Here is a 21,337-nt window from a genome sequence, read left to right as displayed (position 1 = left end):
ATACACAGTGACAGACCACTACTGGACCCTCCTGTTACCTCTCTTCTTGTTTTCCCTATTTCTGAGGTGATTTTAAGAAACACGGAAGCGTTTGCCTGGGGTCGCAGGTAAGCTTAACCCCGCAACAGAAACTCCACAGCTTCCTGTCTCAGTTTCTGCAAACCAAAATAGGAACGAGTTAGGAAACAAAGAAGAAAGCTATTAACTCCCCCCATGAGTTAAACAGCACATAAACCTCAAGAAGGCACATCAGCAAAGATAAATGGGCTGTTGCAGTGTTCATCTCTTTTGTTTGTAGTAAATTATTGTGTGTGTAATTCATGTTTCCTGTCCATAAATGCCAGAGGAACTTGAAGACATGAAATCCATTCTAATTTAGTAAAGACAAAAACAATTCCTTTTGAGCCCATCTGGAACTTGTTTTTATCATAATTGTTTTGGGCTCAGTAACGAGTTCAAGATCTAACTGCCCTCACTAATTGTTTCAAGAATAAACAGATGCTTTGTTTGAAGGCGGCAGCCCCCAGTTTGCCCAGCGCGGCACTCGCCGAGGTCGCGGGATGAAAGGAGCCGTGTGCTGTGTCAGCACAGGCCATAACGAGCCTTGGCGCCCTGGCCAGGGGTGCTCAGCCCCTCCAGCAGCTGATGGGGCAGGAGACCAGCCCCCAGCCACCCACTTGGTGAGTGTCCAGCCGGTGACGTGTCCTCTGCTCTTTAATGCCGCTGGCATTTTGTTTGTAAATTCATCTGATGCCCTTTTGCGATATGCCCTGCCGTGACAAGTCGTATGTGGCCTGGTGACACATAGACACCTCCTCTAGTGGGGCTACAGGGCACACAGCAGAGAGAGCTCATTCCCTGGCCACCCCAAGACCCTTGCCTGCAGTAATGCTCCATCCTCCGGTAGAGCCCCAATTATTTTCTTTGAAAGCATAGATACCCCCAACCGCCCACTCGCAGAGCCTCCCCCCACCAGGATATGAGACACTGCAAGTTCTGTGCAAGGTCTCACCCACCCCAGTGCTCCCCAGGACACTCTACGCCTGAGATCCCTGATAGCCCTGTTGTAAAAGAGGCTGCTGCCTGCCTGATGGACTGGCACTGGGGACAGATTCAGAGAGAGCAGCACTGAGCTCCCCTACAAGGAAGCCAGCAGGACCTTCCTGGAAGGTTAGTTCAGCTCTGGGACTCTGCCCTCGGTGGATGGGCAGCAGGTGCCAAGATCCACCACAGAGCGGTTGTGGAGAGTTTCTGCTCCAGTTTTGGAAAGAAGGCTCTGTGAACCCGCTGTGCGCAGATAAGCTGTGTAATCATAACCGCCCCAGGCACTCCAGATGTTTACTTTTCCATGTTTAATGGCCATATATAAATTCTTTCTCCTTCATTGAAGGATTTCCTGTCCCAAATCAGCTAACTCTACAGTGTGATGGCTAAAGTCAGGAGAAAGTGAATCATACAGAATTGGATGGGGGTTTTATTTGTTTGTTTGTTAGGAAGAAACTAAAGATAGCACTTAGAGCTCAGCCCTCCAAGGACATGTGGTTTGCACAGGGTTTGCTGTAAATCAAAGTTTATGTTATTTTTATTTACTATGTTTTTTAGTTCAAAAATGTAGCTTTGCATCTGGCATATCATGAGAAAGACGATCTCACCTAACTCTCTGTGAGCGAAGCCTGATCACATATCCAAATAAAGCGCCTCTGCCGAAGCAGCTTCTGATCATGAGTTGAAGACATCAAGCAAGAAAACATCTGTCTCTTTGCAGAGTTATTTTTTGCCAGTGCTTAATCATTCTTGTTAAATTCTTTTGCCTTGTGATCTGTCCTCTACACCACAGGTCACCTCCCACAGCTGTCAGCGGGGAATATCCTTCAAGGGCCTTTATTTTGTAACATCCATTTCATAAGCACTGTGGCCAAATCAGCAAGAGAACTGAAAAACAATGCTTGTTTGTTATAAAAAGTGGTCTATGTTCAGCTCACGATAGCAGCATATAGGTCTGAGCACGCTGTCAGCTGTCGAAGACCCCTACAAGGAGTCAGAAATGGTGTTTGTACTTTGGTTTTCACCAGAGGCAGGACTGTGTGTCCTAGTCCAGGTGCCTCTCAATAAGCCCAGGGACAACTCTAATGAAAATCTCTACTTGAAGTGAGTGTTAAATGAGAAATCAGGCTGAGTCTGACACTCGGACACTGCTGCACAGATTTTCCTGTCCTTTAATGGGAACATTCAGTGACATTTACTGCCATTTGGCAGAGTCTAAACGCTCTTCTCTTGCACACAGGGACAGAGATTTTGTTGAGCCGAGCAGTTTGTTCTCTCTGGCCTTCAGGTCACCCAGCTTCAACTAACTGCCTGCATCAGGGTCTGAGACAAAGAAGGGAGGAAAGGCAATAATTCAGCTGCAGCATGGCCTACAGCTCACGATGGACGGAGAAAAGGCTGTTTCAGTTATTTTTAGTATTTTGGGCTTTCTCAGTTTTCCCAGAGAAGCTCTGTAGCTTATCAGGAGGATGGAAATGCAGAGTGCTGATCCAACAGCAGCCAGTTCCCTTGGCTGCATCAGCCCCTGTGTCCTCAGAGGACTTGGCTCCCCTGTATCTCCACTGCTCTGGGAAGCATCCCAGTGACTCTGTGTGGTAGCAGAAGCTCTGTCAGCACTGGGTCCCTGCCCTGAGAAACCTTGCAATGAAGCCCATTTTCTGAAGTTCTTATACAGTGTCTTGAACTTACATAAACTGTGGGTTTTTTCTAAGGAACATTAGTGAACTGCTGGAACTGAGAATAACGGTGTCACAGCAGGGCCCTCATTTCCTACAAAGAAAATCCATTTTAACAGCTAAGTTCTATAAACATTGCTTTCCCATAAAAACAGCAGTCCTGCTGGATGTTTCTTGAGAAAGCTGCTTGTTTGTAGATGATGTTGTTTGTCTTCTGTGTTCTGAGCAGGCCCTGCAAGAGTCAGGGCAAGCAGAGAGAGAATTCCATATTTCACTGTGATGGTTCTTACAGGAAAGAGAGAAGGGTTTACAGAAATAGCCAGGCTAGAGCTTGGGAGACAGCCAGCAACCAGCAGCTCCAAATCTCTTCTGCAATCTACAGAGCAGCGTTTGTAGGCAGAATTCAACCTGTAGATCCAAGCTTCCCGGAGGGAAATGAGGCCCCTTTTCTCCGCCTGCAGTGTAATTGCACTTGGTCCAGATGATCTTGGGGTGAAACACTCTAAAACACAGGAACATCTCAGTGCATGGCAGATCAAAGAGCATGTGTCAATGGTCCTTCCTAATGGCAGGATTACTGCTGATTCCGGCAGGCGGATAATTACAGGCAGAGACTGCCATCACATTCTTCAAAAAACTTGTCTCCCGTGTTCGTGCATCATATTTCACCTTGATTATGGCAGGTTTGAGTTCAGTGAAAAAGTATTTGAGGGAAAGGGGGTGGTGGGTCCCCTCATGGGTTGACATAAAGATAGTTTAATAGAATAGTAATGGAAGAGAAAGTAGTAATATTAACGGTAAAAGAATATACAGAAAAGTGATGCAATACAATTGCTCACCACCCAACGGTCGATTGCCCAGCCCATCCCGAGCAGTGATCCCAGATCCCAGCCCCCCAGCCAACCCCCATTTATACAGAGTGTGTGTCCGTGGTATGGAACGTCCCTTTGGCTGTCCCGTCTGTGCTCCCTCTCTGCTTCTGCCTTCTCCCTTTCTGCTTCTATGGGAAGCTGAAAAGGTTCTTGATTTAATATAGGCATTACTTAGCAACAACTAAACCAATATGTGTTATCAATATTATGCTCATATTAAATCCAAACCACAACAGCCACTGGGAAGAAAATGAACTCTCTCCCAGGTGAAACCAGGAGGGAAGGTGAGATAAGGAGAGGCTTGAGGAAAGCCCCCTATGAGGGGGCTGCACCAGCAGAAGGTGCGAACACATCCCCTGCCAGCACCTCCCTCGTGCATGGTGTCCAGTGCCTCTAGGACTTCCTTTGGACTGTGACAGATACTGCCTTCATCTTCTGTTAAATAGGAGAATGTGCACATACTTGCCTTGGAAAAATAAGACAATGCAGTGGTCTAAGCAGGCAGCTCTTGGCCAGGTCATTGATGGATCCATTTCTGTGTTTGACTGCAACAGAAACGAGACAGATGGGTCAGACTGATGGTGCTGAGGCCCAGGGAATGGATGGAGACCAGGCTGCCTGGGTGAGCTGCATTCCTTCACCTCTTGTGCAACTAGAGCTGTGCTTTGACACGTTGGCCTCTGTCTAAGGAGCTGGAAACGGAATATTCCCTCAAAGACTCCCAGGAAACATCTCTGTGACTAGAACAACCAGGGACACTCCACCTGGTCGCTGCAGGCTGAAACTCCTGTCCCCATCACCTCAGGGGATAAAGACCTGCACTGGGCGGTCCCTGCTTATAAGATGCAGGAAAAAGGAGAAAGCTCTTGCCTAGAACAGAAGGTGTGTTTTTCTTCCTGGAAGAGATTCACCCAAACCTGGTCTCATCCTGAGCAGGCAGCAGGAAGAAACTAGAGCTCTCCTAGAGCATGTTCTTGAAACATGCTGCCTGAACTATACATCACTCGCTCTTAACTTGTACAGATACATAGAGTTAACCTCGATTTCCCCAGAGAACACGTTACCGTTCGGGAAGCTGTTAGAAGTAGTCCTCTGGCCCCGCCACACACTCCGGAGGCATGTTTCCTTCGGAGCCTGATACAGGAAATTTTGAACTTCTTCTGCCACTTAGTGGCGGCAGCTGATGCAGCACCACATCTCTACTTACACATTTATAAGAGATACTTCTGCGATGCAGAGCAGGTCTATATTTCTGTTCAGGTGTAGTAAAACTTGAGTAGGGACAATGGAATTTTTTTTAAAAAAGTTTCACTTATTTTGAATACTTTGTAATCTGTCAGGCCGCTCACAAATGGCACTCTGCGGGATGAAAGGATGTTAAAATACCGTGATTACTCCTAAAGGCCAGGTATTTTGTGAAACAGCAGCTTTGCTATTGTTGCTGGCAGCGCAATATGCCTCCATCTCTGCCAGGCCCCATCTCTGGGATTTGTGAGAACACACCGTTTTTCGCTGTCGGGGAGCTCCTTTCTATTTTACAAGAAGCAGCAAGGCTGTCACTGCTGTTACTGCTGCAGCGTACAGGGGAAAGGGAACCATTTCTGGAACAATAAACACCTACTACTTGAGCCAAACCCATTACACAAGGCCTGTCAGCTAGTCTGTCCTTATTAAATGATGTGTAGTTAACAAGGGAAGAGTGTAAAACACGCTAGTGAAAGATAAGCCAAAAGACAAAGATGAAAAGTCACTGAAAAAGCCACTATTACAGTGGGATGAAACCTTTTCGACTCATTAGAATTTAGCTGGAGCCTCTTGGGGGTAGAGGAGGGGCTTCTACTGCATAGAGTTATTTAATTTTTAACCAAGATATTAAAAAATAACTGAGTTTTAATTTTGTACTCCCAGGGTGTGACCTAAATCCATCGTACGAAGGCGTCTCCACCATGCCTCTGTGACCAGCTATGGGAAAGGTCAGTGGATTCCTTGATCAATATCCCCCAAGCACAAAACCAGCTACAGTCCTTGGTTTAATCAGCCCCTGTTGGGCTCAGAAGGGCTCTTCTCTCCGCCTCTGAGGCTGTGGGGAGAACAAGGCTTAAAGAACAGCAGGATAATGGTGTGTGAGAGGGTGTGACAGCTCAAAATGAGCTGAGAACATTTTGATCAGATACTCGTTCTTCCCCCAGCAGCCTCCTCTCCCCACCTCAGCACCGGGTTTACCTCCAACACTACATATTATGTGTGTTACATATTGTGTAATATGCACTTTAATATCATAGAATCAGGGAATGGTTTGGGTTGGAAGAGGCCTTAAAAATCATCTAGTTCCAACCATAATATATAATGTAATACATATTATGTATTATGCGCTTTAGAAGCAAAAAAAGTCACACGGCATCTGTAAAAGCAAAGCCCTGTGCCTCCTGTGAAGTGAAAGCCAGAGATGATCATTCGGTGACAAAATCAAGTGCTGTAAGCGTTGCTGTTTGCTCTCTGCCAGCCTATGGAGAGGGAATGGGACTGCAGCCTCCTGCGCATCAGTCCCCTGTCAGTCACAGCCTGATTATTGCCTGTGTGTCACCAGCAGCAGAGTACAGTCCCCTGTTGATGGCCTGGGTGTCACCAGGCCACGGGCAGGAGTACAGCGAAAGGGCTTGGCATAACAAGGGATTTGAAAGGTTTGGGTTTCACCCGTTCCTGTCACTGACAGGACCAAGGGAAATAGTCTGGTGTGTCTTTCAGATCCTAGATTGGGTTCCAGGACAAATACAGCCAGACAAAAAGCTGTAGTTTACTCCTGCTTTGCTCACGCTTAATCAGAAAAGTGCTACTCGTGCCAGACGCTTGGCGAGGGAATTCATGCCCTAAACCACACTGGCCTTCGAGAGGATTTAGACAGCTCTGGGTCTCGCGGAATCATTTCCCCAAACTGTCCTGTACTTTCAACAAAATTAATTGAACTGTCTTGCTAATGAACGTACAGCCCCGTTTGGAGAATGTAAATCAGCTGGCAAAACACCTGCCAAGTCAAGTGTCTTATCCTAATGTAATGGGTGACTAAATACACATTCCTATGCTGGAGATTTAGATAATCCTTTAGAGCACTGCTGAGGGTACCAGAGGCTTTGGCAGACAGAGGAAAACCTACCAAAGAGGATGAACAAGCTGCAGAAACTGGTAAAAAACGTCTATTTTACTATTATTGTTGACAGATCAATTTTTTAATTTTAATTTTTAGAAGGCTGTGTAAGTACTATCAGATTCTTGTAGAATTCTTTGTCCAACTCATCACAGTCCTTGGGATAAAGCTGACAGACCAGTGGCTCTCCTGGCAGCTGCGTGCCACCACGGTGGCTGGGACGATAGTGCAGAAACCGGGTGTTAAGGAAGGTTTGGGAAGGTAACCCTGTAACTACAGCTCAGATCTGAGCACAGAACTGTTTGGTGGCTCCTGGAGGAAGGAGCAAACCGTTCTCCCATAGCCCATGGCCACTGAAGAGCTCTGTGATACAGGACCTGGCAGGGGATGGGCTCTGTCATCAAAGCAAGGAAAGGAGCAGGGGGTGGTACATCCTAGGCGTTGGGATTAAAAAGCAAGAAGCGTGCTGTTATAGGGAGAGGAAAACTGTCACTTGGAGAACTGGAATAACTGGGAAGAGCAGAGATCTCAGGTGTGCAGTCCTTAGCTCAGGTCTCAGTAACAGGACAGGGAAGTGGTGGAGCCAAGGAAAGTCCCAGCAAGTCAGATGTACCCGCTTCTAACCGGGACAGGAGAGAGCTCAGCCTCTTCGTGCTGCAGGGCTGGAACCCTCTGGCTTCAGTTCTGTCCTGGGAGAAGATCCTGTCTCGGGCTGGTGTGGAAGTTATTTACAACAAAAGGCTTTGAGGAAAGGAAAAATACAAGATTATTTGAATTTGTGATTTTGGAGCTATTGGGAACTAGGCAAAACTTAACTTTTCTTTGGTAGGTGGCTCTGTAAGAAGAAAACGAGCAGGTAGAGCAGAAAGAGCTCCCCAGCACTGGTTCATCTAAATTCTTCTCGGGGTCAGAGGGGTCATACTCATGTGGCAAAACACAAACAGGCCTGAAGTGCCCTGCACTTACTGGTGAAGAGCCAAGCCTGAGCATGGCTCCCAGTGGGAGGGCTTTGCAAGCAGGGGGCTGGCAAGGGCCATCCTGGCCCTGGGCCACCCAGAACATTGTGCAGGAGGTGACAGGGTAAAGGCCAGGGGCCCCCAGCAAGCTCAGAGTGGTCTTGAGACATGGGACAGTGCTCCCAGTCCAAGTACACCATCAGGTCACAGTTTGCCAGTCACAGGATCTCATGTACAGGCGGAGAAACTAAAGGCACAGGCACAAAATAGGTGTGAACTGAGAAGGACAAGGATGGGGGGTGACACAGAGAGAGACCAGCCAAGGGGGTGGTGTGGCGTCAAGGAGGAAGGGTGGTGAGGTGAACACGGAGATGTGATGCTGCTCACACTCAGCTCTGCTGCTCTGCAGAAGCTGTAGGTCAATTTGAAGGCAGAGGCACACGGGAAAGTGTCCAGGCAATAGTGGCCTGAGGCTTGCACACATGGCAGAGGAGGAAACATCAACAAGACTGTTTGGACAGTTTCTGCACAGTGTCCCTGGCTCTCCACAGCCAGTCCCAGAGCTGTCCTGGTGCAGGACATCTATTTATACTGTGACGTTCAGGGCATCCTCCTGCAAAGGGAAAAAAGGCGCATGGTTTTTGCTGGCAACCCTGGCAGTGGGCTCTCAGTTGCCATCCTGTGTCAGCCAGGACAGCCTGTTCTACACCCTTCAGAAAGGCAAGAGACCCCGCTTTTAAAGCAACACCCTCATCCCGGGATGCTGTGTGGAGCAGCCCCGTTCCCCTGCCCCTGCTTCCGAAGGCACGGCAGCCGCGTGAGATGGCAATGTTATCAGTGGGCAATGCTGATGAAGAATAACCTCCAGGAGACCAGAAGATGGCAGAGGACCCACTCTCTGCCACATACTTCAGCTGTATTATCATACTGAAGAGGCAGAAAATATTCTGGCTGAATGCGCTATTGTAGACGGCTCAACATGAGACCATGTGAGAACAACTGTGTGATGAGACAGTTCAGCAGAGAGACATTGTCTGCTCTGTACAACATGTGAAGCAGCGTAGGAAAGACACTCTATTTTAAATTAAAATCTGTGTCGTTACCATGAAAAGGTAGGAGAAATAGCATGCCATGAATCAGAAATGCACTGGAGATAAATGGCCACAAGAAAATCTCCCGTACCACAGGGAAGCTCCATCCCATAGAGCTCAGCTAGAAATGTGGCAGAAATTAAACTTTGGCAATGCTCCTTGAATAATTCATCATGTGAGTACAGGTTCTTGTAATGAATTGAATTAATTGAAGCTATAACACCAGCCTCTACCAGTATTTACTGGTTTTGCACTGACTTTTTGTAAGCATACACATTAAATATTAAACCAAAGACATTTGCGGGCCTTTGCCCCAAAGCAGTCCCAAATTCTTTGTGAATGGCAATAAATTAATACTATTCTGCAGTAGAAGGAGATAGTTTAAAAATCTGGGAGTGAGGAGGTGGGGAGGGGGGTTGTCTGTCTTTGGCACCTCCCATTTTATGCCAACACTCATAGCCTGTTCTGATCTTCACTTCACACCACTCAAAGTGGAAATGGAGCAAATGTCTGTTGAGCCATTTTATGCCGTGCGAGGCAGCCATGTGTTTTCTCTCCATCTTTTCCAGCTCCAGAGCAAGGTCCTGATCCTGACGATATGTGCCGCTGGGATTGGAGGCACTTTCCAATACGGCTACAACATCTCCATCATCAATGCTCCGACTGCGGTAAGTGCTGCGGGTCCGAGCGCAGGCTCCTCCTTCCTGTCCCCATCTGGCTGCGGACAGGGATCTGCTGCTGGGAGCAGAGCTGGGGGCTGGAAGGGAAGGATACATTGGTCCCTCTGGATAATTCACACCTGAGGTTCGGGACTTTGTTGCTGAGAGCCACCCTTGAGCAGCAACTAGTGTCACAAGAATTTATTCAAAAGCCCTGTTTCAAGGCGTTAGGAAATCTAATTCTAAAATTTTCCAACCTGCAGCCTTTGATATCAACTTTTGCTCTTAAATTCAAACTTGGACCCATGAAATACATGTTTAAATTACCCAAGATAGCTACATATAGAGACAAACCAAGTACAGCTTTTCAACAGCTACGGTTTTATGCTTTTAACCCTCTGTTAAAAACACATCTAAGAACTGAAGGCCTTTTTCAACCAAAGGTTTGGAGGCATGAACACAGAATAAACAGATAGATTAATAAGAAAACCTCCATGTTTCTCAGTGTCGTTCATCTCCATGTCATGGTTACGCAGCACTCTCCTTCCCTCCCAGTACATCCAGACCTTCATGAACCAGACCTGGCTGGAGCGCACGGGTGTCCCCCTGGAGAGCAACGTGCTCCTGCTGCTGTGGTCGCTCACCGTCTCTGCCTACCCCCTGGGAGGGCTCGCCGGGGCGCTGGTCGCTGGTCCCATGGCCATCGTGGTGGGCAGGTAAGAGGCTGCTGCATTGTAATTTTAAGCTTTGCATCTTCCTTGAGTCCAGGAGGAATTATGAGCCCCACAGCACAACACCCACTGTAGTTAAAAGTCATGAAAACACGTTTTCTGTCACAGATCAATCATCTGCCATTAAAATTTTGAGCTGAGAAACTACTGGATATTTTTGAACTGAGAAACTAGCAGATATGGCAGTATTTCATGTCTCAAAACCCAACAGGGAAACAGCTCTTTTCCCATCTTACCTTCTCATCGTATTCTGACCCAGCTGAAGAGCTACAAGGATCTCAGCTCAGCTCCAGATCACAGTAACCACCTGCACAATCCCCACCAGTTTTGCGCCCAGTTTTCTGCCGTCCTTTTAAACAAGAAATCACGATGGAACAAACCAAGGATTTTCCTTCAAAATTAACTGTGGGAATTGATAGGAATGACACTGAAAAAACAGAGGGTGCTCACAAAGAGCAGTTGTTGCATCCCCGGTCCTCACATCCCACAGGCTGTGTATCCGAACCCACCTTTTTGACTGAAATATTTCAGGAGGTATTTGTTAAATCTTCACAGTTGCTTTTTTTCCCCATGCTTGAGTCTCTGAAAAATGTCTGTCTCTCCTCACCACTTTCATACACAGCTCTACCCCCAGGTCTCTTCAGAAGAAAACCAGTGTTACTAACACAGACTAGTAGGAAGTTAGATTTCGCCTCCCTCTCTCTTGACCCCAAAGTTCTCCTCGCTGTGCTGTCACCTTGGTTTGTTCCTCTCCTCCGATGAAGCAGCACCACTGTGGTTTGGGCCGGGGCTGGGGCACCGTCTCCCACAGCCCAGGTGCTTTATGGCTGTGAAGATCTGCAAAGGATATGGCTTTCTTATTCTGTCAAAAGTTTAGAGCTTTCCCCTTGTACTGCTTTAGAATAAAATCCTATCCCATCATAAACGAGAAAAAAAGACTGACTGCTGAAGAGTGGGTAAGGCAGAGGGCTGGGACTAGAGAAAATTACTGGCTCTCTCTTTTTTTCCTGGTTTTGCACAGAAATTCCTCCTGGGACACATGAAAACTTTCTGACAAAAGTTTCGTAAGGATCGTAGTATTACATGAAAAATACCTGTTTCAAAAAAATGACCATTTTCAGAGCCAAACTTCCAGGCGCGGCAGGTTGGATCCACCGGGTGAAATGTGGTACCTGAACTGAACCTGACACACGTGCTCACAGCCGTGTCTTTTCTCTCTGAAGGAAGATGTCCCTGCTGCTGAACAACGTCTTCGTGATCACCGCCGCACTCTTGTCGGGATTCAGCCGAATGGCAAAATCCTTTGAAATGATTATGCTCAGCAGATTTTTCACTGGTGTGAACGCAGGTACGGCAAGGCCGGAAACACAACAGGACAAACGTGGTAACAACTATCAATTAGAAATAGGAGATATTTAAATAGGAATGATCTAAGACATTAAAGCAATTAGTCCTCTGGTCTGACCACACACATGTACATGAATGAGGAAGCTGTATGTACAGATTTTATATTTTGTTTCTAAGGTCTTTTTTTAAAAGCATAAACAGGCAGATTTGCTTGTGTAATGTATATGAGAGTGTCTGTGTGCTCTCTGCATACAGGGAGGGCAGCCCTGGGAGAAACTGAGCTGAAAATCGAGCCCTTTCTGCTTGTAAGAACGTTATCAGTCACTCACCAGCACAAGCACCAACATTAAAGCTTTTATAGAAGCTCATCCAAGGAAATAATGATTGATACAAGTGACTTAAAATATGATCTTCCCCCCAAAATGGGGGACTAGAGGGAGCATCACTTATAACCTTGGATTTGGTGCTCAGACCATAGGAGTGAGGCACTGGCAGGTTTCAGTGTCATTATCCACGTCTACTTAGGAGTGTGGAAATGTGTGTTTAGTAGCTTACACACTGAACAGGAGTGAAAGTGAAGGTTTAGATAAATAATAAGCACTGGTAGATCAGTCATTACTCGGCCTGTGACAGAAGAGGTGGCTGACTGCGTTTGTTCTCCTGTCCTCAGCCTGTGAGCTGAGGTGGCCGTTTCTCTGCCTTGCCCAGGTGTCAGCATGAACATTCAGCCCATGTACCTGGCAGAAAGCGCCCCAAAGAAGCTCAGGGGAGCCGTGGCCTTGACCTCGGCATCGTTTACAGCTCTGGGGCTGGTGCTGGGGCAGGTTGTTGGACTCAGGTAAGGTAGAGCAAGAAGGCCAGTTTATACTTATTAAATCTTTCTTTTTTCTTTTTCTTTTTTTTTTTTTTTTTTTTTTTCTTTCCTACCCCTCTTTCTTTTCTGGTGCCCACATGCGGCAGAGGACGCTGGGCTCTTGCCATGTTGTAAAATGTACTGAGCAAAGTATGTTTTGGGTTTTTTCCTCCAGGGAGCTGCTAGGAGGGGAGGAGAGCTGGCCGTTCCTCTTAGCTAGCAATGCCGTGCCTGCCCTCATCCAGCTCACGGCTCTGCCTTGGCTCCCCGAAAGTCCCAGATACCTCTTGATTGACCGTGGAGATAAAGAATCCTGCATCTCTGGTGAGTTGAGGGTGACTGTCAGCCTCTCGCTGAGCACCTGAGATCTACCGACCGGGCAGATAAACACTGAGAAGATTGTATATTCTTAAATACAGCCTAGTGTGTTTGCTCCAAAGCAGACTTCTTTCCAACAGAACTACCCTGTTTGGTGACTGCCAGCCTCCTGAGCAGAAAAGCCTTAAGCCCAATACTGTGGCTATGTCACTGGTCCCACAGATAATGTTTTTCTAAACCAGAGGACCATGTTTGGTCTGTACAAACTATGTTTGTAATTGCATGAGCTGCTGCAGCACTGATCAGTGCCCAGGCGGTGGCTGGGGGTGTGTGTGTGTGAACAACCACAGCAGTTCTGAACACAGAGGAATCTATGCTTTTCCGCATCCTGCTCTTGTGCACAGGCTGTGCCCGACTTCCTACCTGTAGGAAGTGTCAGATCAAGTTCCAAAGATGATCACTTCCTCTTTCCAAACTAAAGAACACTCTATAATCTTAAATAATTTGATCTGTTGGGATAATTGAAAGACATCTTCCTACAAAAGACTGCTGCAACGGCAGGGTCAGAAGGTGGGACTTGTGTTCACAATGACAAGTATGTTTTGTAACTATGAAGTGAAACAAATTGTGGTTGAAGAGCTCATGACCAAATCTGAAGCCAATTCATATTAAGGGATTTGCTTAGATTTGTAGCATACAAATCCCTGTATCCAGCGCGGCTGGAATTAGTTTCTGGGAAATATGTACTGGGTACCTAGAACATCTTAATTGCCTGCGTTTCCCAGGGAAGTCACCTGAGGTCTGTGTCAGAAGCATGGCTGCTGAAAGGGCACGGGTTGGAAATGTTCTCTTGTCAAACAACGGTGAGGGACTTGCACTCCCTTTGCCCCAAATCCTTCACAACCACAACTGGCCACCTCCGTGAAGGTGACACCACCGTCACAGAGTCTGTCCTACAGCTTTCTGCAGCCATCAGAAAGGTTTGCTGCTCGATCCTTCGCCCTGCAGAGCCGGCAAAATGCAGGTGAAGCTCAGGGGGTAAGAGTTTCCCTTGTCCTTGCAGCCCTGCAGAAGCTCCGAGGCAGCAGTGACCTCGGCACGGAGCTGGAGGAGATGCTGGCTGAGCAGGCTGCCGTCAAAGGCCAGAGAGCAAAGAACCCTTGGGAGCTCTTCAGGAACCCGACTCTGCGGTGGCAAGTGCTGAGCGTGGTGGTGCTGAGCAGCGCCATGCAGCTCTGCGGCAACGACTCGGTGAGCAACGGCAGCCACTGCATTCACAGACACGGGTGCAGGATCTGGGGTTTAACGTTCCTGCTGCAGGAGAAGGAGGAATCGTGATCTGCTCCACCTGTGGAGACCTTCAGACCCCAGGTGCTCAGTTCCCAAAGCACGGCTGTGCCTCATGGCAGGATTCAGAGGGTGCTGTCAGAATAGCCTGTGTGACGGCACAGTCGTCATCCTCTCTGTGGTCCCTCAGGAACAACAATGGGATATATTTCCAGATGCTTTTTCTTACTGCTTTCTCCTCTCTTCTCTCCCCAGATGTATTTCTATGCAGCTTATGTGTTCCGAGAGGCTGGAATTCCTCAGGACAAAATCCCGTATGTTGTAATCGGCACAGGGAGCTGTGAACTGATCGCGTCTGTCACCTGTGTGAGACCCTTAACGCTCTCTGCTGACACGCAGCCCGTAGGCAGTGAGGAGGCTGTTTGTTACCGATCTGGGGGGGCCTTTGGCGCTGGGGAAGCCCCTCCCGCACAGCAGCCAGGCAGGCTCTCAGGCGGGTTCATGCAGAAGTGTTCTGTCACACACTGCGTCCTCAGCGCTGGCTGAAAACTCTAAAAAGCATAACTTCTTGCCACTGTGGGTAGTGGAATGGTTCAGGCTGCAGCTGGGACCTTCCCATCCGCCCGGAACACGCTCCCTGCCTGACTCCTGCCAGCAGATCCCTCCCTTTGAACGACTTCTCTTTTTTTGGACAACATCCTTAAAGTAGCTGTAGAGCGAGCGAGGCGCAGGATATTGAAATAGGAAGAGGGAGCAGGTGGGAAATAGAAACAAAAGTTAAAGATCTTGCTCTATTTCCCTGTGTTCCTTTGTGCAGAACATGATTATAGACTACGTCGGTCGGAGGCCGCTGCTCCTGGGGGGATACATCTTCATGGCTGGATGGGCCGTGGTCTTCATGGTCGCTCTGAGCCAGCAGGTAACAAATCTAATTGAATTATTTAAGGGAATGGAGTTGGGCTTTGCCTTTCGTATGAGTGGGGTGTTCGGTGGTGGCCAATAACCCTAAGTGCCCTCCCTGGTCTCCGTTGCTCTTTGTGGCTGCAGACGCAGATCGGCTGGATGCCGTACCTCAGCATGGCCTGCATTTTCGCCTACATCCTCAGCTTTGGAATCGGACCAGGTCAGTTCCCCGAGGGTTTTCACTGAAACTTTTGGGTGCCTCCGGGGCTCGGAGATGTGTGCAAGGAGCTTACGGGAACTCTCAGACCAAGGCAATCCCTAACACTAGAGACTGACGCCTACGTCACCCGATTATTCACGTGCAGACACCTGGCAGCACAATTGTCACACTGGCTCGTTACCCGCTAACGGGCATTTTCCTGGCAGAACCTGTGAGTTTCTGTGGTTGCGGGGCAGCAGCAGGCTGTGTGTGTGCTGGGGTGTGAGCAGACGTGGGGCTCTGTCTGTTCCCGGGAGCTTGAAGGGAGGTGGGTAAGAGAAGAACCGAGCTGCCAGCGGCATGTGCCACAGGAGCTGGCAGTGATTTCTTGTCCCTGTCCCTATAGTGTCATAGGGTTGAATTAATAATAAGCCATTCTCCCAGTTGGCTCCTAGAGAAAATAATGTGGATTTCCAAACCTTTCCCAGCAGCTCATTCTAAGGTGAGAGAGTTTGAATAATTAGCCAGTACTTAATATTTAACCTAAAACTTCCCCGGTGCAGTAATTCTCTATTACCACTTGTTTGGGCGTTATTATCTAGTGAGAATAATTTAGTGAATAATAATTTACTGTTCTCATATGCTTCATGTTGCTTTTGCTCGTTAGTGTCTGTTCTCTTGTTTTTAATGTAGTATCTACAGTATTACTAACCTTCTTACCGCTTCTTTTCCAGCGGGTGTAACAGGAGTTCTGCCCACCGAGGTTTTTGACCAGCTGTCCCGGCCGGCTGCGTACATGATCTGTGGCTCCCTGCTCTGGTTCAACCTATTCCTGGTCGGAACGGCCTTTCCGTTCATCGTGGTGGGTCCCCGCAGCAAAGCCGTCCCCCCCCGGCTCTGCCCTGGTTTGTACCGGAGGTTCTGATGGTCACCGGGAGCAGAGACAGGTGCAGGACAGCAGAGACCCAGCAGGACAGCCCTGACGTGAGAAGTGTCTTTATGAGGAAAGTCCCCAGAACTTCTCTAAAGCAGACTTCCTCCGCGTTCCCCGCGGTGATTTCCGATGTCAGGCTGGAAGGAGAGTAATTTGGGGCAGGGATGGCTGATTTTCCTCCTCTGGCCTCAGCTGAGAGCAGCTGGGCCTGGAGAGGAGATTTAATTCTCCTTGGCCGGACCCTAGAACCGTTTCCTAAGGTGATTCCTGCAGCAAAAGGGAGCGGAACTCCACAACATCCCACCCTGTCTCATTCCCTGCTGTGGCTCCTCATTTCTGTACCATTATAGAGAGTGAGAAAGACAGAAAAAGCCATTTGGAGGTGCTCTTCTTGCTGTGTCGAATCTCCCAAACTGTGCTGGGGAGCAGCTGCCTCCAGGCACGTGAGGCCCCTACCAGGGCCGGCAGAATTACCCCCTGGGTGAAGTTGGTCCGTGCAGACACTGGGATTGGTGGCCTGTTTGTCATCGTACAGAATGTCAACAATGCTCTCTTCTTTTTTTTTTTTCCTCCTCCTCAGAAAAGCCTCGGGCATTTCTGCTACATCCCATTCCTCGTGGTCTGCGTCTGCACTGCTCTCTACGTTGGGTTTTTCCTTCCCGAGACAAAGGGAAAGTCCTTCCTGGAGATCTCAGAGGAGTTCAAGAAACGGAACTTCAAGGCTGGGACCCACGCGGGGTTTTATAAAGGCCCCGAGGAGATCAGATCCACCGTGTTGTAGCAGAAGAGCTGAGTCTGGTACCTGGGGAAAGGCAGCAGCGGTGGAGTTCTCTTGCAGGGACGGGGCAGAGGTGGGGTTAGGGACAACCCTTAGGGGTTTCACCTGGAAAAGAGATACTCAATCTGATAAATCCCAACAAAAGTGTAATAATCTGTTTTTAGTGCAAAGTAACAGATACACATTTTAGAATCCATATTAGAGAGCGACCGAACGATGCCTTGTATCATCAACCACCACCAGGCAACGCTTGAGCAAATTTCTGCTGAGTTTCTTCTACATTTCTCCTCCACCCAAACAGTAACTCCCATCCCAGACGCCTTTCTTCGCCCCCGAATTTGGGCTCCCTGACACAGAAATTAATACGATTAAGTTCTGTTTTCAGACACCGGCTGAAATTCTCAGTCCCTTGTCTTGGTGCTCCCGTTGTTTCTGTTATTAAGTGATTTTGAATAGACCCCTACTTGTTGAGCAATAGCGAGCAGTTAATTATTTTCAGCTGTAAAAACATGTGACAGATGGATTAGGGAGAAAGCTGCTGGTACTTGCTAAGGGGCTTATTATACAACTGACTTCTGGGCATTGTTTCATGAACTATTTATTCTGGACTGGTTTTCTTCGTGGCTTGTTTGTTGTCTTCCAGTCCCACGTCGTAAAGCCTGAGGAAATCCTCCGGTCCCGTCTGTTCTGCTCTCAGGGAGGCTGCGGGGGCGTCCTGCGGGGTCCTGCCCCTGCGCTCTGCCAGGGGGGGAGCATGGGGAGGAGATCCCAGGGCACCAGCTCAGTCTGAACGTGGAGATGTGGATCACAGCAGGACACTCTCTGCAGCAGGTCCTTGGGTGTCTCCAGAGAGCACATTGGAAAAGACCCCGATGGGATACTGGGTCTCTTTGGCCACCCTGGTACAGAACCAGGCACCGCTCCTCGTTACATCTCACCTTTCACAGGCGCTGGGGCAACTGGTGATGGTTCTTCCAGTTTCTTCTCAAAAAAAAATCACAATCAAGCCATCTCTCTTCTTTGGCTTTGTGTGACAGTCACAGCTCTGCTGATGGGTGCAGCAAAGAACATGTGCGTTTTCAAAATAAGCAGTTAAAGTTTCTTTCTGTGTATTTTTGCACTACTTTTTTCTTTTTAAAATACAGCAGTTTTGAAAAACAAGACTGTAAAAATTTCTAGAGTGCGTTAGTGTCACGCTGGGCTTGAACGGAGCAGCAGAAGAGGAGTCTGTGCAAGAACTATCTTTCAGAGAATCACAGAATGGTTCGGGTGGGAAGGGACCTTAAAGCCCCCCCGGTGCCACCCCCTGCCCTGGGCAGGGACACCTCCCACCAGACCAGGTTGCTCCAAGCCCCCTCCAACCTGGCCTTGAACCCCTCCAGGGATGGGGCAGCCACAGCTTCTCTGGGCAACCTGGGCCAGCGCCTGTTGCCGGCTCACGCTGAGCTTCTCGTCACCCAACACCCCCTGGTCCTTCCCCTCAGGGCCGCTCTCCAGCCGTTCTCGCCCAGCCTGGGGTTGCCCCAACCACGTGCAGGACCCTTGCCCTTGGCCCAGTTGAACTTCATGAGGTTCACGTGGACCCACCTCTCAGCCTGTCCGGGTCCCTCTGGGTGCCATCCCGTCCCTCCAGCGTGTCACCGCACCCCACGGCTTGGTGTCTGTCACTACCTAAGGCTTATAAAACAGGAAAAAATAAAACTAAGCTTGTGTTCATTTGTGGTTGGTGCTGTTTCAAAGGTCATTCATCCACAGCCATCGGCACGAGCAGGTGTCTCTGCTCTTGGGCAACGGCAAGATTTTGAAATACACAGGGTTTTGAGACAGAACAATCGAGAACGTGACTCCGTGGAGCTGGGAATTGCGGAGAGACTCTGGAGAGAGCGGTGAGGGGCGGATGGAAAGAGTAAGACACACGGTCAGAGCAGAATCGGTTGAAACCGGGAGAAGTCCCCCAAGGTCCAGAGCCCTCTCACCCGACGGTACAAGACGTGTCTGCTCAGGAGCGCTGGCCATCGCGTGGCCTCGCCGAGTCCCGGGGCGGAAAACACTCGCTCCAACTTCCAGCATTTTTCCTGACTATGGCCCCAAATCAGGTGTCTTTAGACTGATTAAGCAAAGTCAAACAGTGGTTACATTTTAATTGGTCTAAATGGTTATATTTTAATCGAAGCATTTAACAAGTTGGTTAATTTTTACTGAATTAAAGCACCTTCAACTGAAACACTTTAAAAAAGTGATGCTTGTTCAGGTGAATTTTCTCACCCTGTGAAGCGCCGGGCACGAGTACACCTGAGAAGGGATCCCCAGAGACTTAGAGTTCGTATCAGTGTTTACAAGAAAAATAAAGATATAATTTATTTATTTTACAGTCAGGGTTTAGAACTGACATTCAACTTCCCGGGCGTTTACGATGGATTAAAGGGGCAGAGGCTGGAACTTTCAGGCAACGGCCATTTACTCAGAGCGGCCACTGACCCCGTGGCTCAGGAGCCAAACGCGGAGGTTTGGGCTTCACCAGGGTTTTCTGTATCGAGGCTGGAAAGAGCCGTCGGGAACTTCTTCAAAGGCAGTAACTGATCACCCCAAAGTAGGGCCTGGGGAGCCCAGCCCAGTCCACCCCAGTTTGCACCAGTCCCTGGAGCTTGCCTCCCGTCGGCACCTCCTCTACCGTCCTTCACTCGCCTCCTGCGGCTCGTGGTCCATCAGCTGCCGCTGGAGCTTCTCCTCCCCAGGGACCCGCCAGCAACACCCACTTCGCCCAAATTATCTGCGGTTTCACCAGCAACGACCCAGTAACGAGAAACCAAAGGGCAAGAACTTCAGGAGAGAGCAAAGGGAGCGAGAACGCTGAGAAAGGATGAAGCGACGGGTGGAAATGCTGCCCCGGCGCAGGAGACGGCCACCTCTGCCTGCAGGCCGGGAGGTGTTTCTCTCTCCTTCCCCCCCCCCATACAATTTTTGCAGTAGGTGTTTCTCCCTTTCTGCTCTTATAAAATGGCATCCATTAAGTACAGAAAGAAAAATCAATCTGAATCCGATGTGGTTCAAGTACCAGTACGAGGTCGCAGCTGAGAGAGAGATACCAAATATCTTGCACGGAATTCTTTTTAAAAAGCAAAGAAAATGGGATTTAAGAGCATTTCTGGCTTTTCACTTCGGAAGCACCGGGTTTGCTTTTCCCTCCGTGTCACCCGTCCTGTCTCTCTGCTGCCATCATTCCCACTGGGGGGAACCTCAGCCCCTCAAAGTACTTTCAACATCTATTTATGTTTATTTTCAAGGTCCCCGATAATGGACTTAAAGCTCTTTCATTTCTAATACCTCCCCAAAGATTTTACTTCATCTCGATCACAAAGTTACAAGCAAATAAACACGTGGAGAAGCGCAGAATCCATCGCTGCCGAGACGGAGCGGTCACCAGAGGGGCTTTATTCCAGGCCGGTTCTGGACACACCAACCAACCACCACGAAACAACTTCCAGTAAAAAAAAAGAAAAAAATAAAATAGAATTGAGTTTTTACAGATATTTTAACATTTCTTCCACTACTATTTGGATGGAAAACAGACAGGAAACACGAGTCTCTTGCAAATTTATGACTTTGAAAAGATGTTCTATACTTAATAAAATGCCACGCAATGGTTTCCTATATACACTCTTTTTTCCTTTATATCCCTTAAAACTGGTATTTAAAAATCCCCTTTAATTCTTAAAAATACTTCTATAAAAATAAAATACTTTGTTAGCTTCAGCCACAGCTGACTTTTTCCAGTGGATTGCCTGCAGCTGGGATTTGCACCCAGAAACCCCCGCACTCGGGGAACCCCTGAGCATTTCGAGGGCCCAGCAGCGTTTGGGGCACCTCTGTCCCGCGCCTGCTGCCGCCGGAGCCAGCGACAACACGCTCGTAAGCTTCAGAAGAAGATTAAAAAGCTCACTTTGTGAACTATTCTGACATAATAAAACAACATCAGGGGGTCTGGCTCTTTACTGTTTACTTTAAATGTCAGAAAAAGCAAATCCCAGATTTAAAGTTTTGATTCAAGCAAAGCAAAATACATTATGATCCTGATTTCACACCTAAGCTCTGACTTGCTTTTCCTTTGCCTACATATAAAAAATAACAAGTTTTCACTGTTACAGGACAACATAAAAACTAACACTTAGAAATGCTTTTACACTGGTAATTTTTTTCTTAAGATACATAAAATTTTGCTGCACAACCTCTCCCCCGAGCAAAGCCACCGAAGCAGCGTTTGCTTTTTAAATACGCGTTTGCCAGATTCAAACTTCAGGCAGCTTTGGCTATTTCTTTGCATCTAGAAACAACAATAACGTTTTTATTCACACCAACACACGGTTTAAACGATGAGCAGAAAACGGAGACGGGAAAACCCTCGCTGGCAGCGCAGAGACAGCTCCGGGTGCGGAACCCAACAGGGCTCCATCCATCCTCTCCGTCAAAAAGTCCTTCATCTCGCGCTCAGTCCACGCCTGCGACCCGTCACGCCAACAGCCCGGTACCCAGAAGCTATTTAAATATGC

At 48.2% G+C, this 21,337-nt stretch overlaps 1 protein-coding gene across 1 annotated transcript; it reads left to right on the top strand.

Moving 5' to 3' along the window:
• The first annotated feature begins 6,751 nt into the window (after positions 1–6,751).
• Positions 6,752–18,505, top strand: SLC2A11 (solute carrier family 2 member 11). Its single transcript, XM_074159559.1, has 12 exons — positions 6,752–6,772; positions 9,351–9,449; positions 9,996–10,156; positions 11,395–11,519; positions 12,227–12,356; positions 12,547–12,695; positions 13,753–13,940; positions 14,232–14,342; positions 14,794–14,895; positions 15,024–15,099; positions 15,813–15,940; positions 16,593–18,505. Exons 1-12 carry the CDS (start codon positions 6,752–6,754, stop codon positions 16,791–16,793), a joined length of 1,491 nt encoding a protein of 496 aa, XP_074015660.1. The 3' UTR covers positions 16,794–18,505.
• The last annotated feature ends 2,832 nt before the right edge of the window (positions 18,506–21,337 follow it).

The sequence above is a fragment of the Numenius arquata genome, chromosome 16 (genome assembly GCF_964106895.1).
Source record: "Numenius arquata chromosome 16, bNumArq3.hap1.1, whole genome shotgun sequence".
In the NCBI taxonomy this organism is placed as follows: Eukaryota; Metazoa; Chordata; class Aves; order Charadriiformes; family Scolopacidae; genus Numenius; species Numenius arquata.
This window is presented reverse-complemented; position numbering and strand designations above follow the sequence as displayed.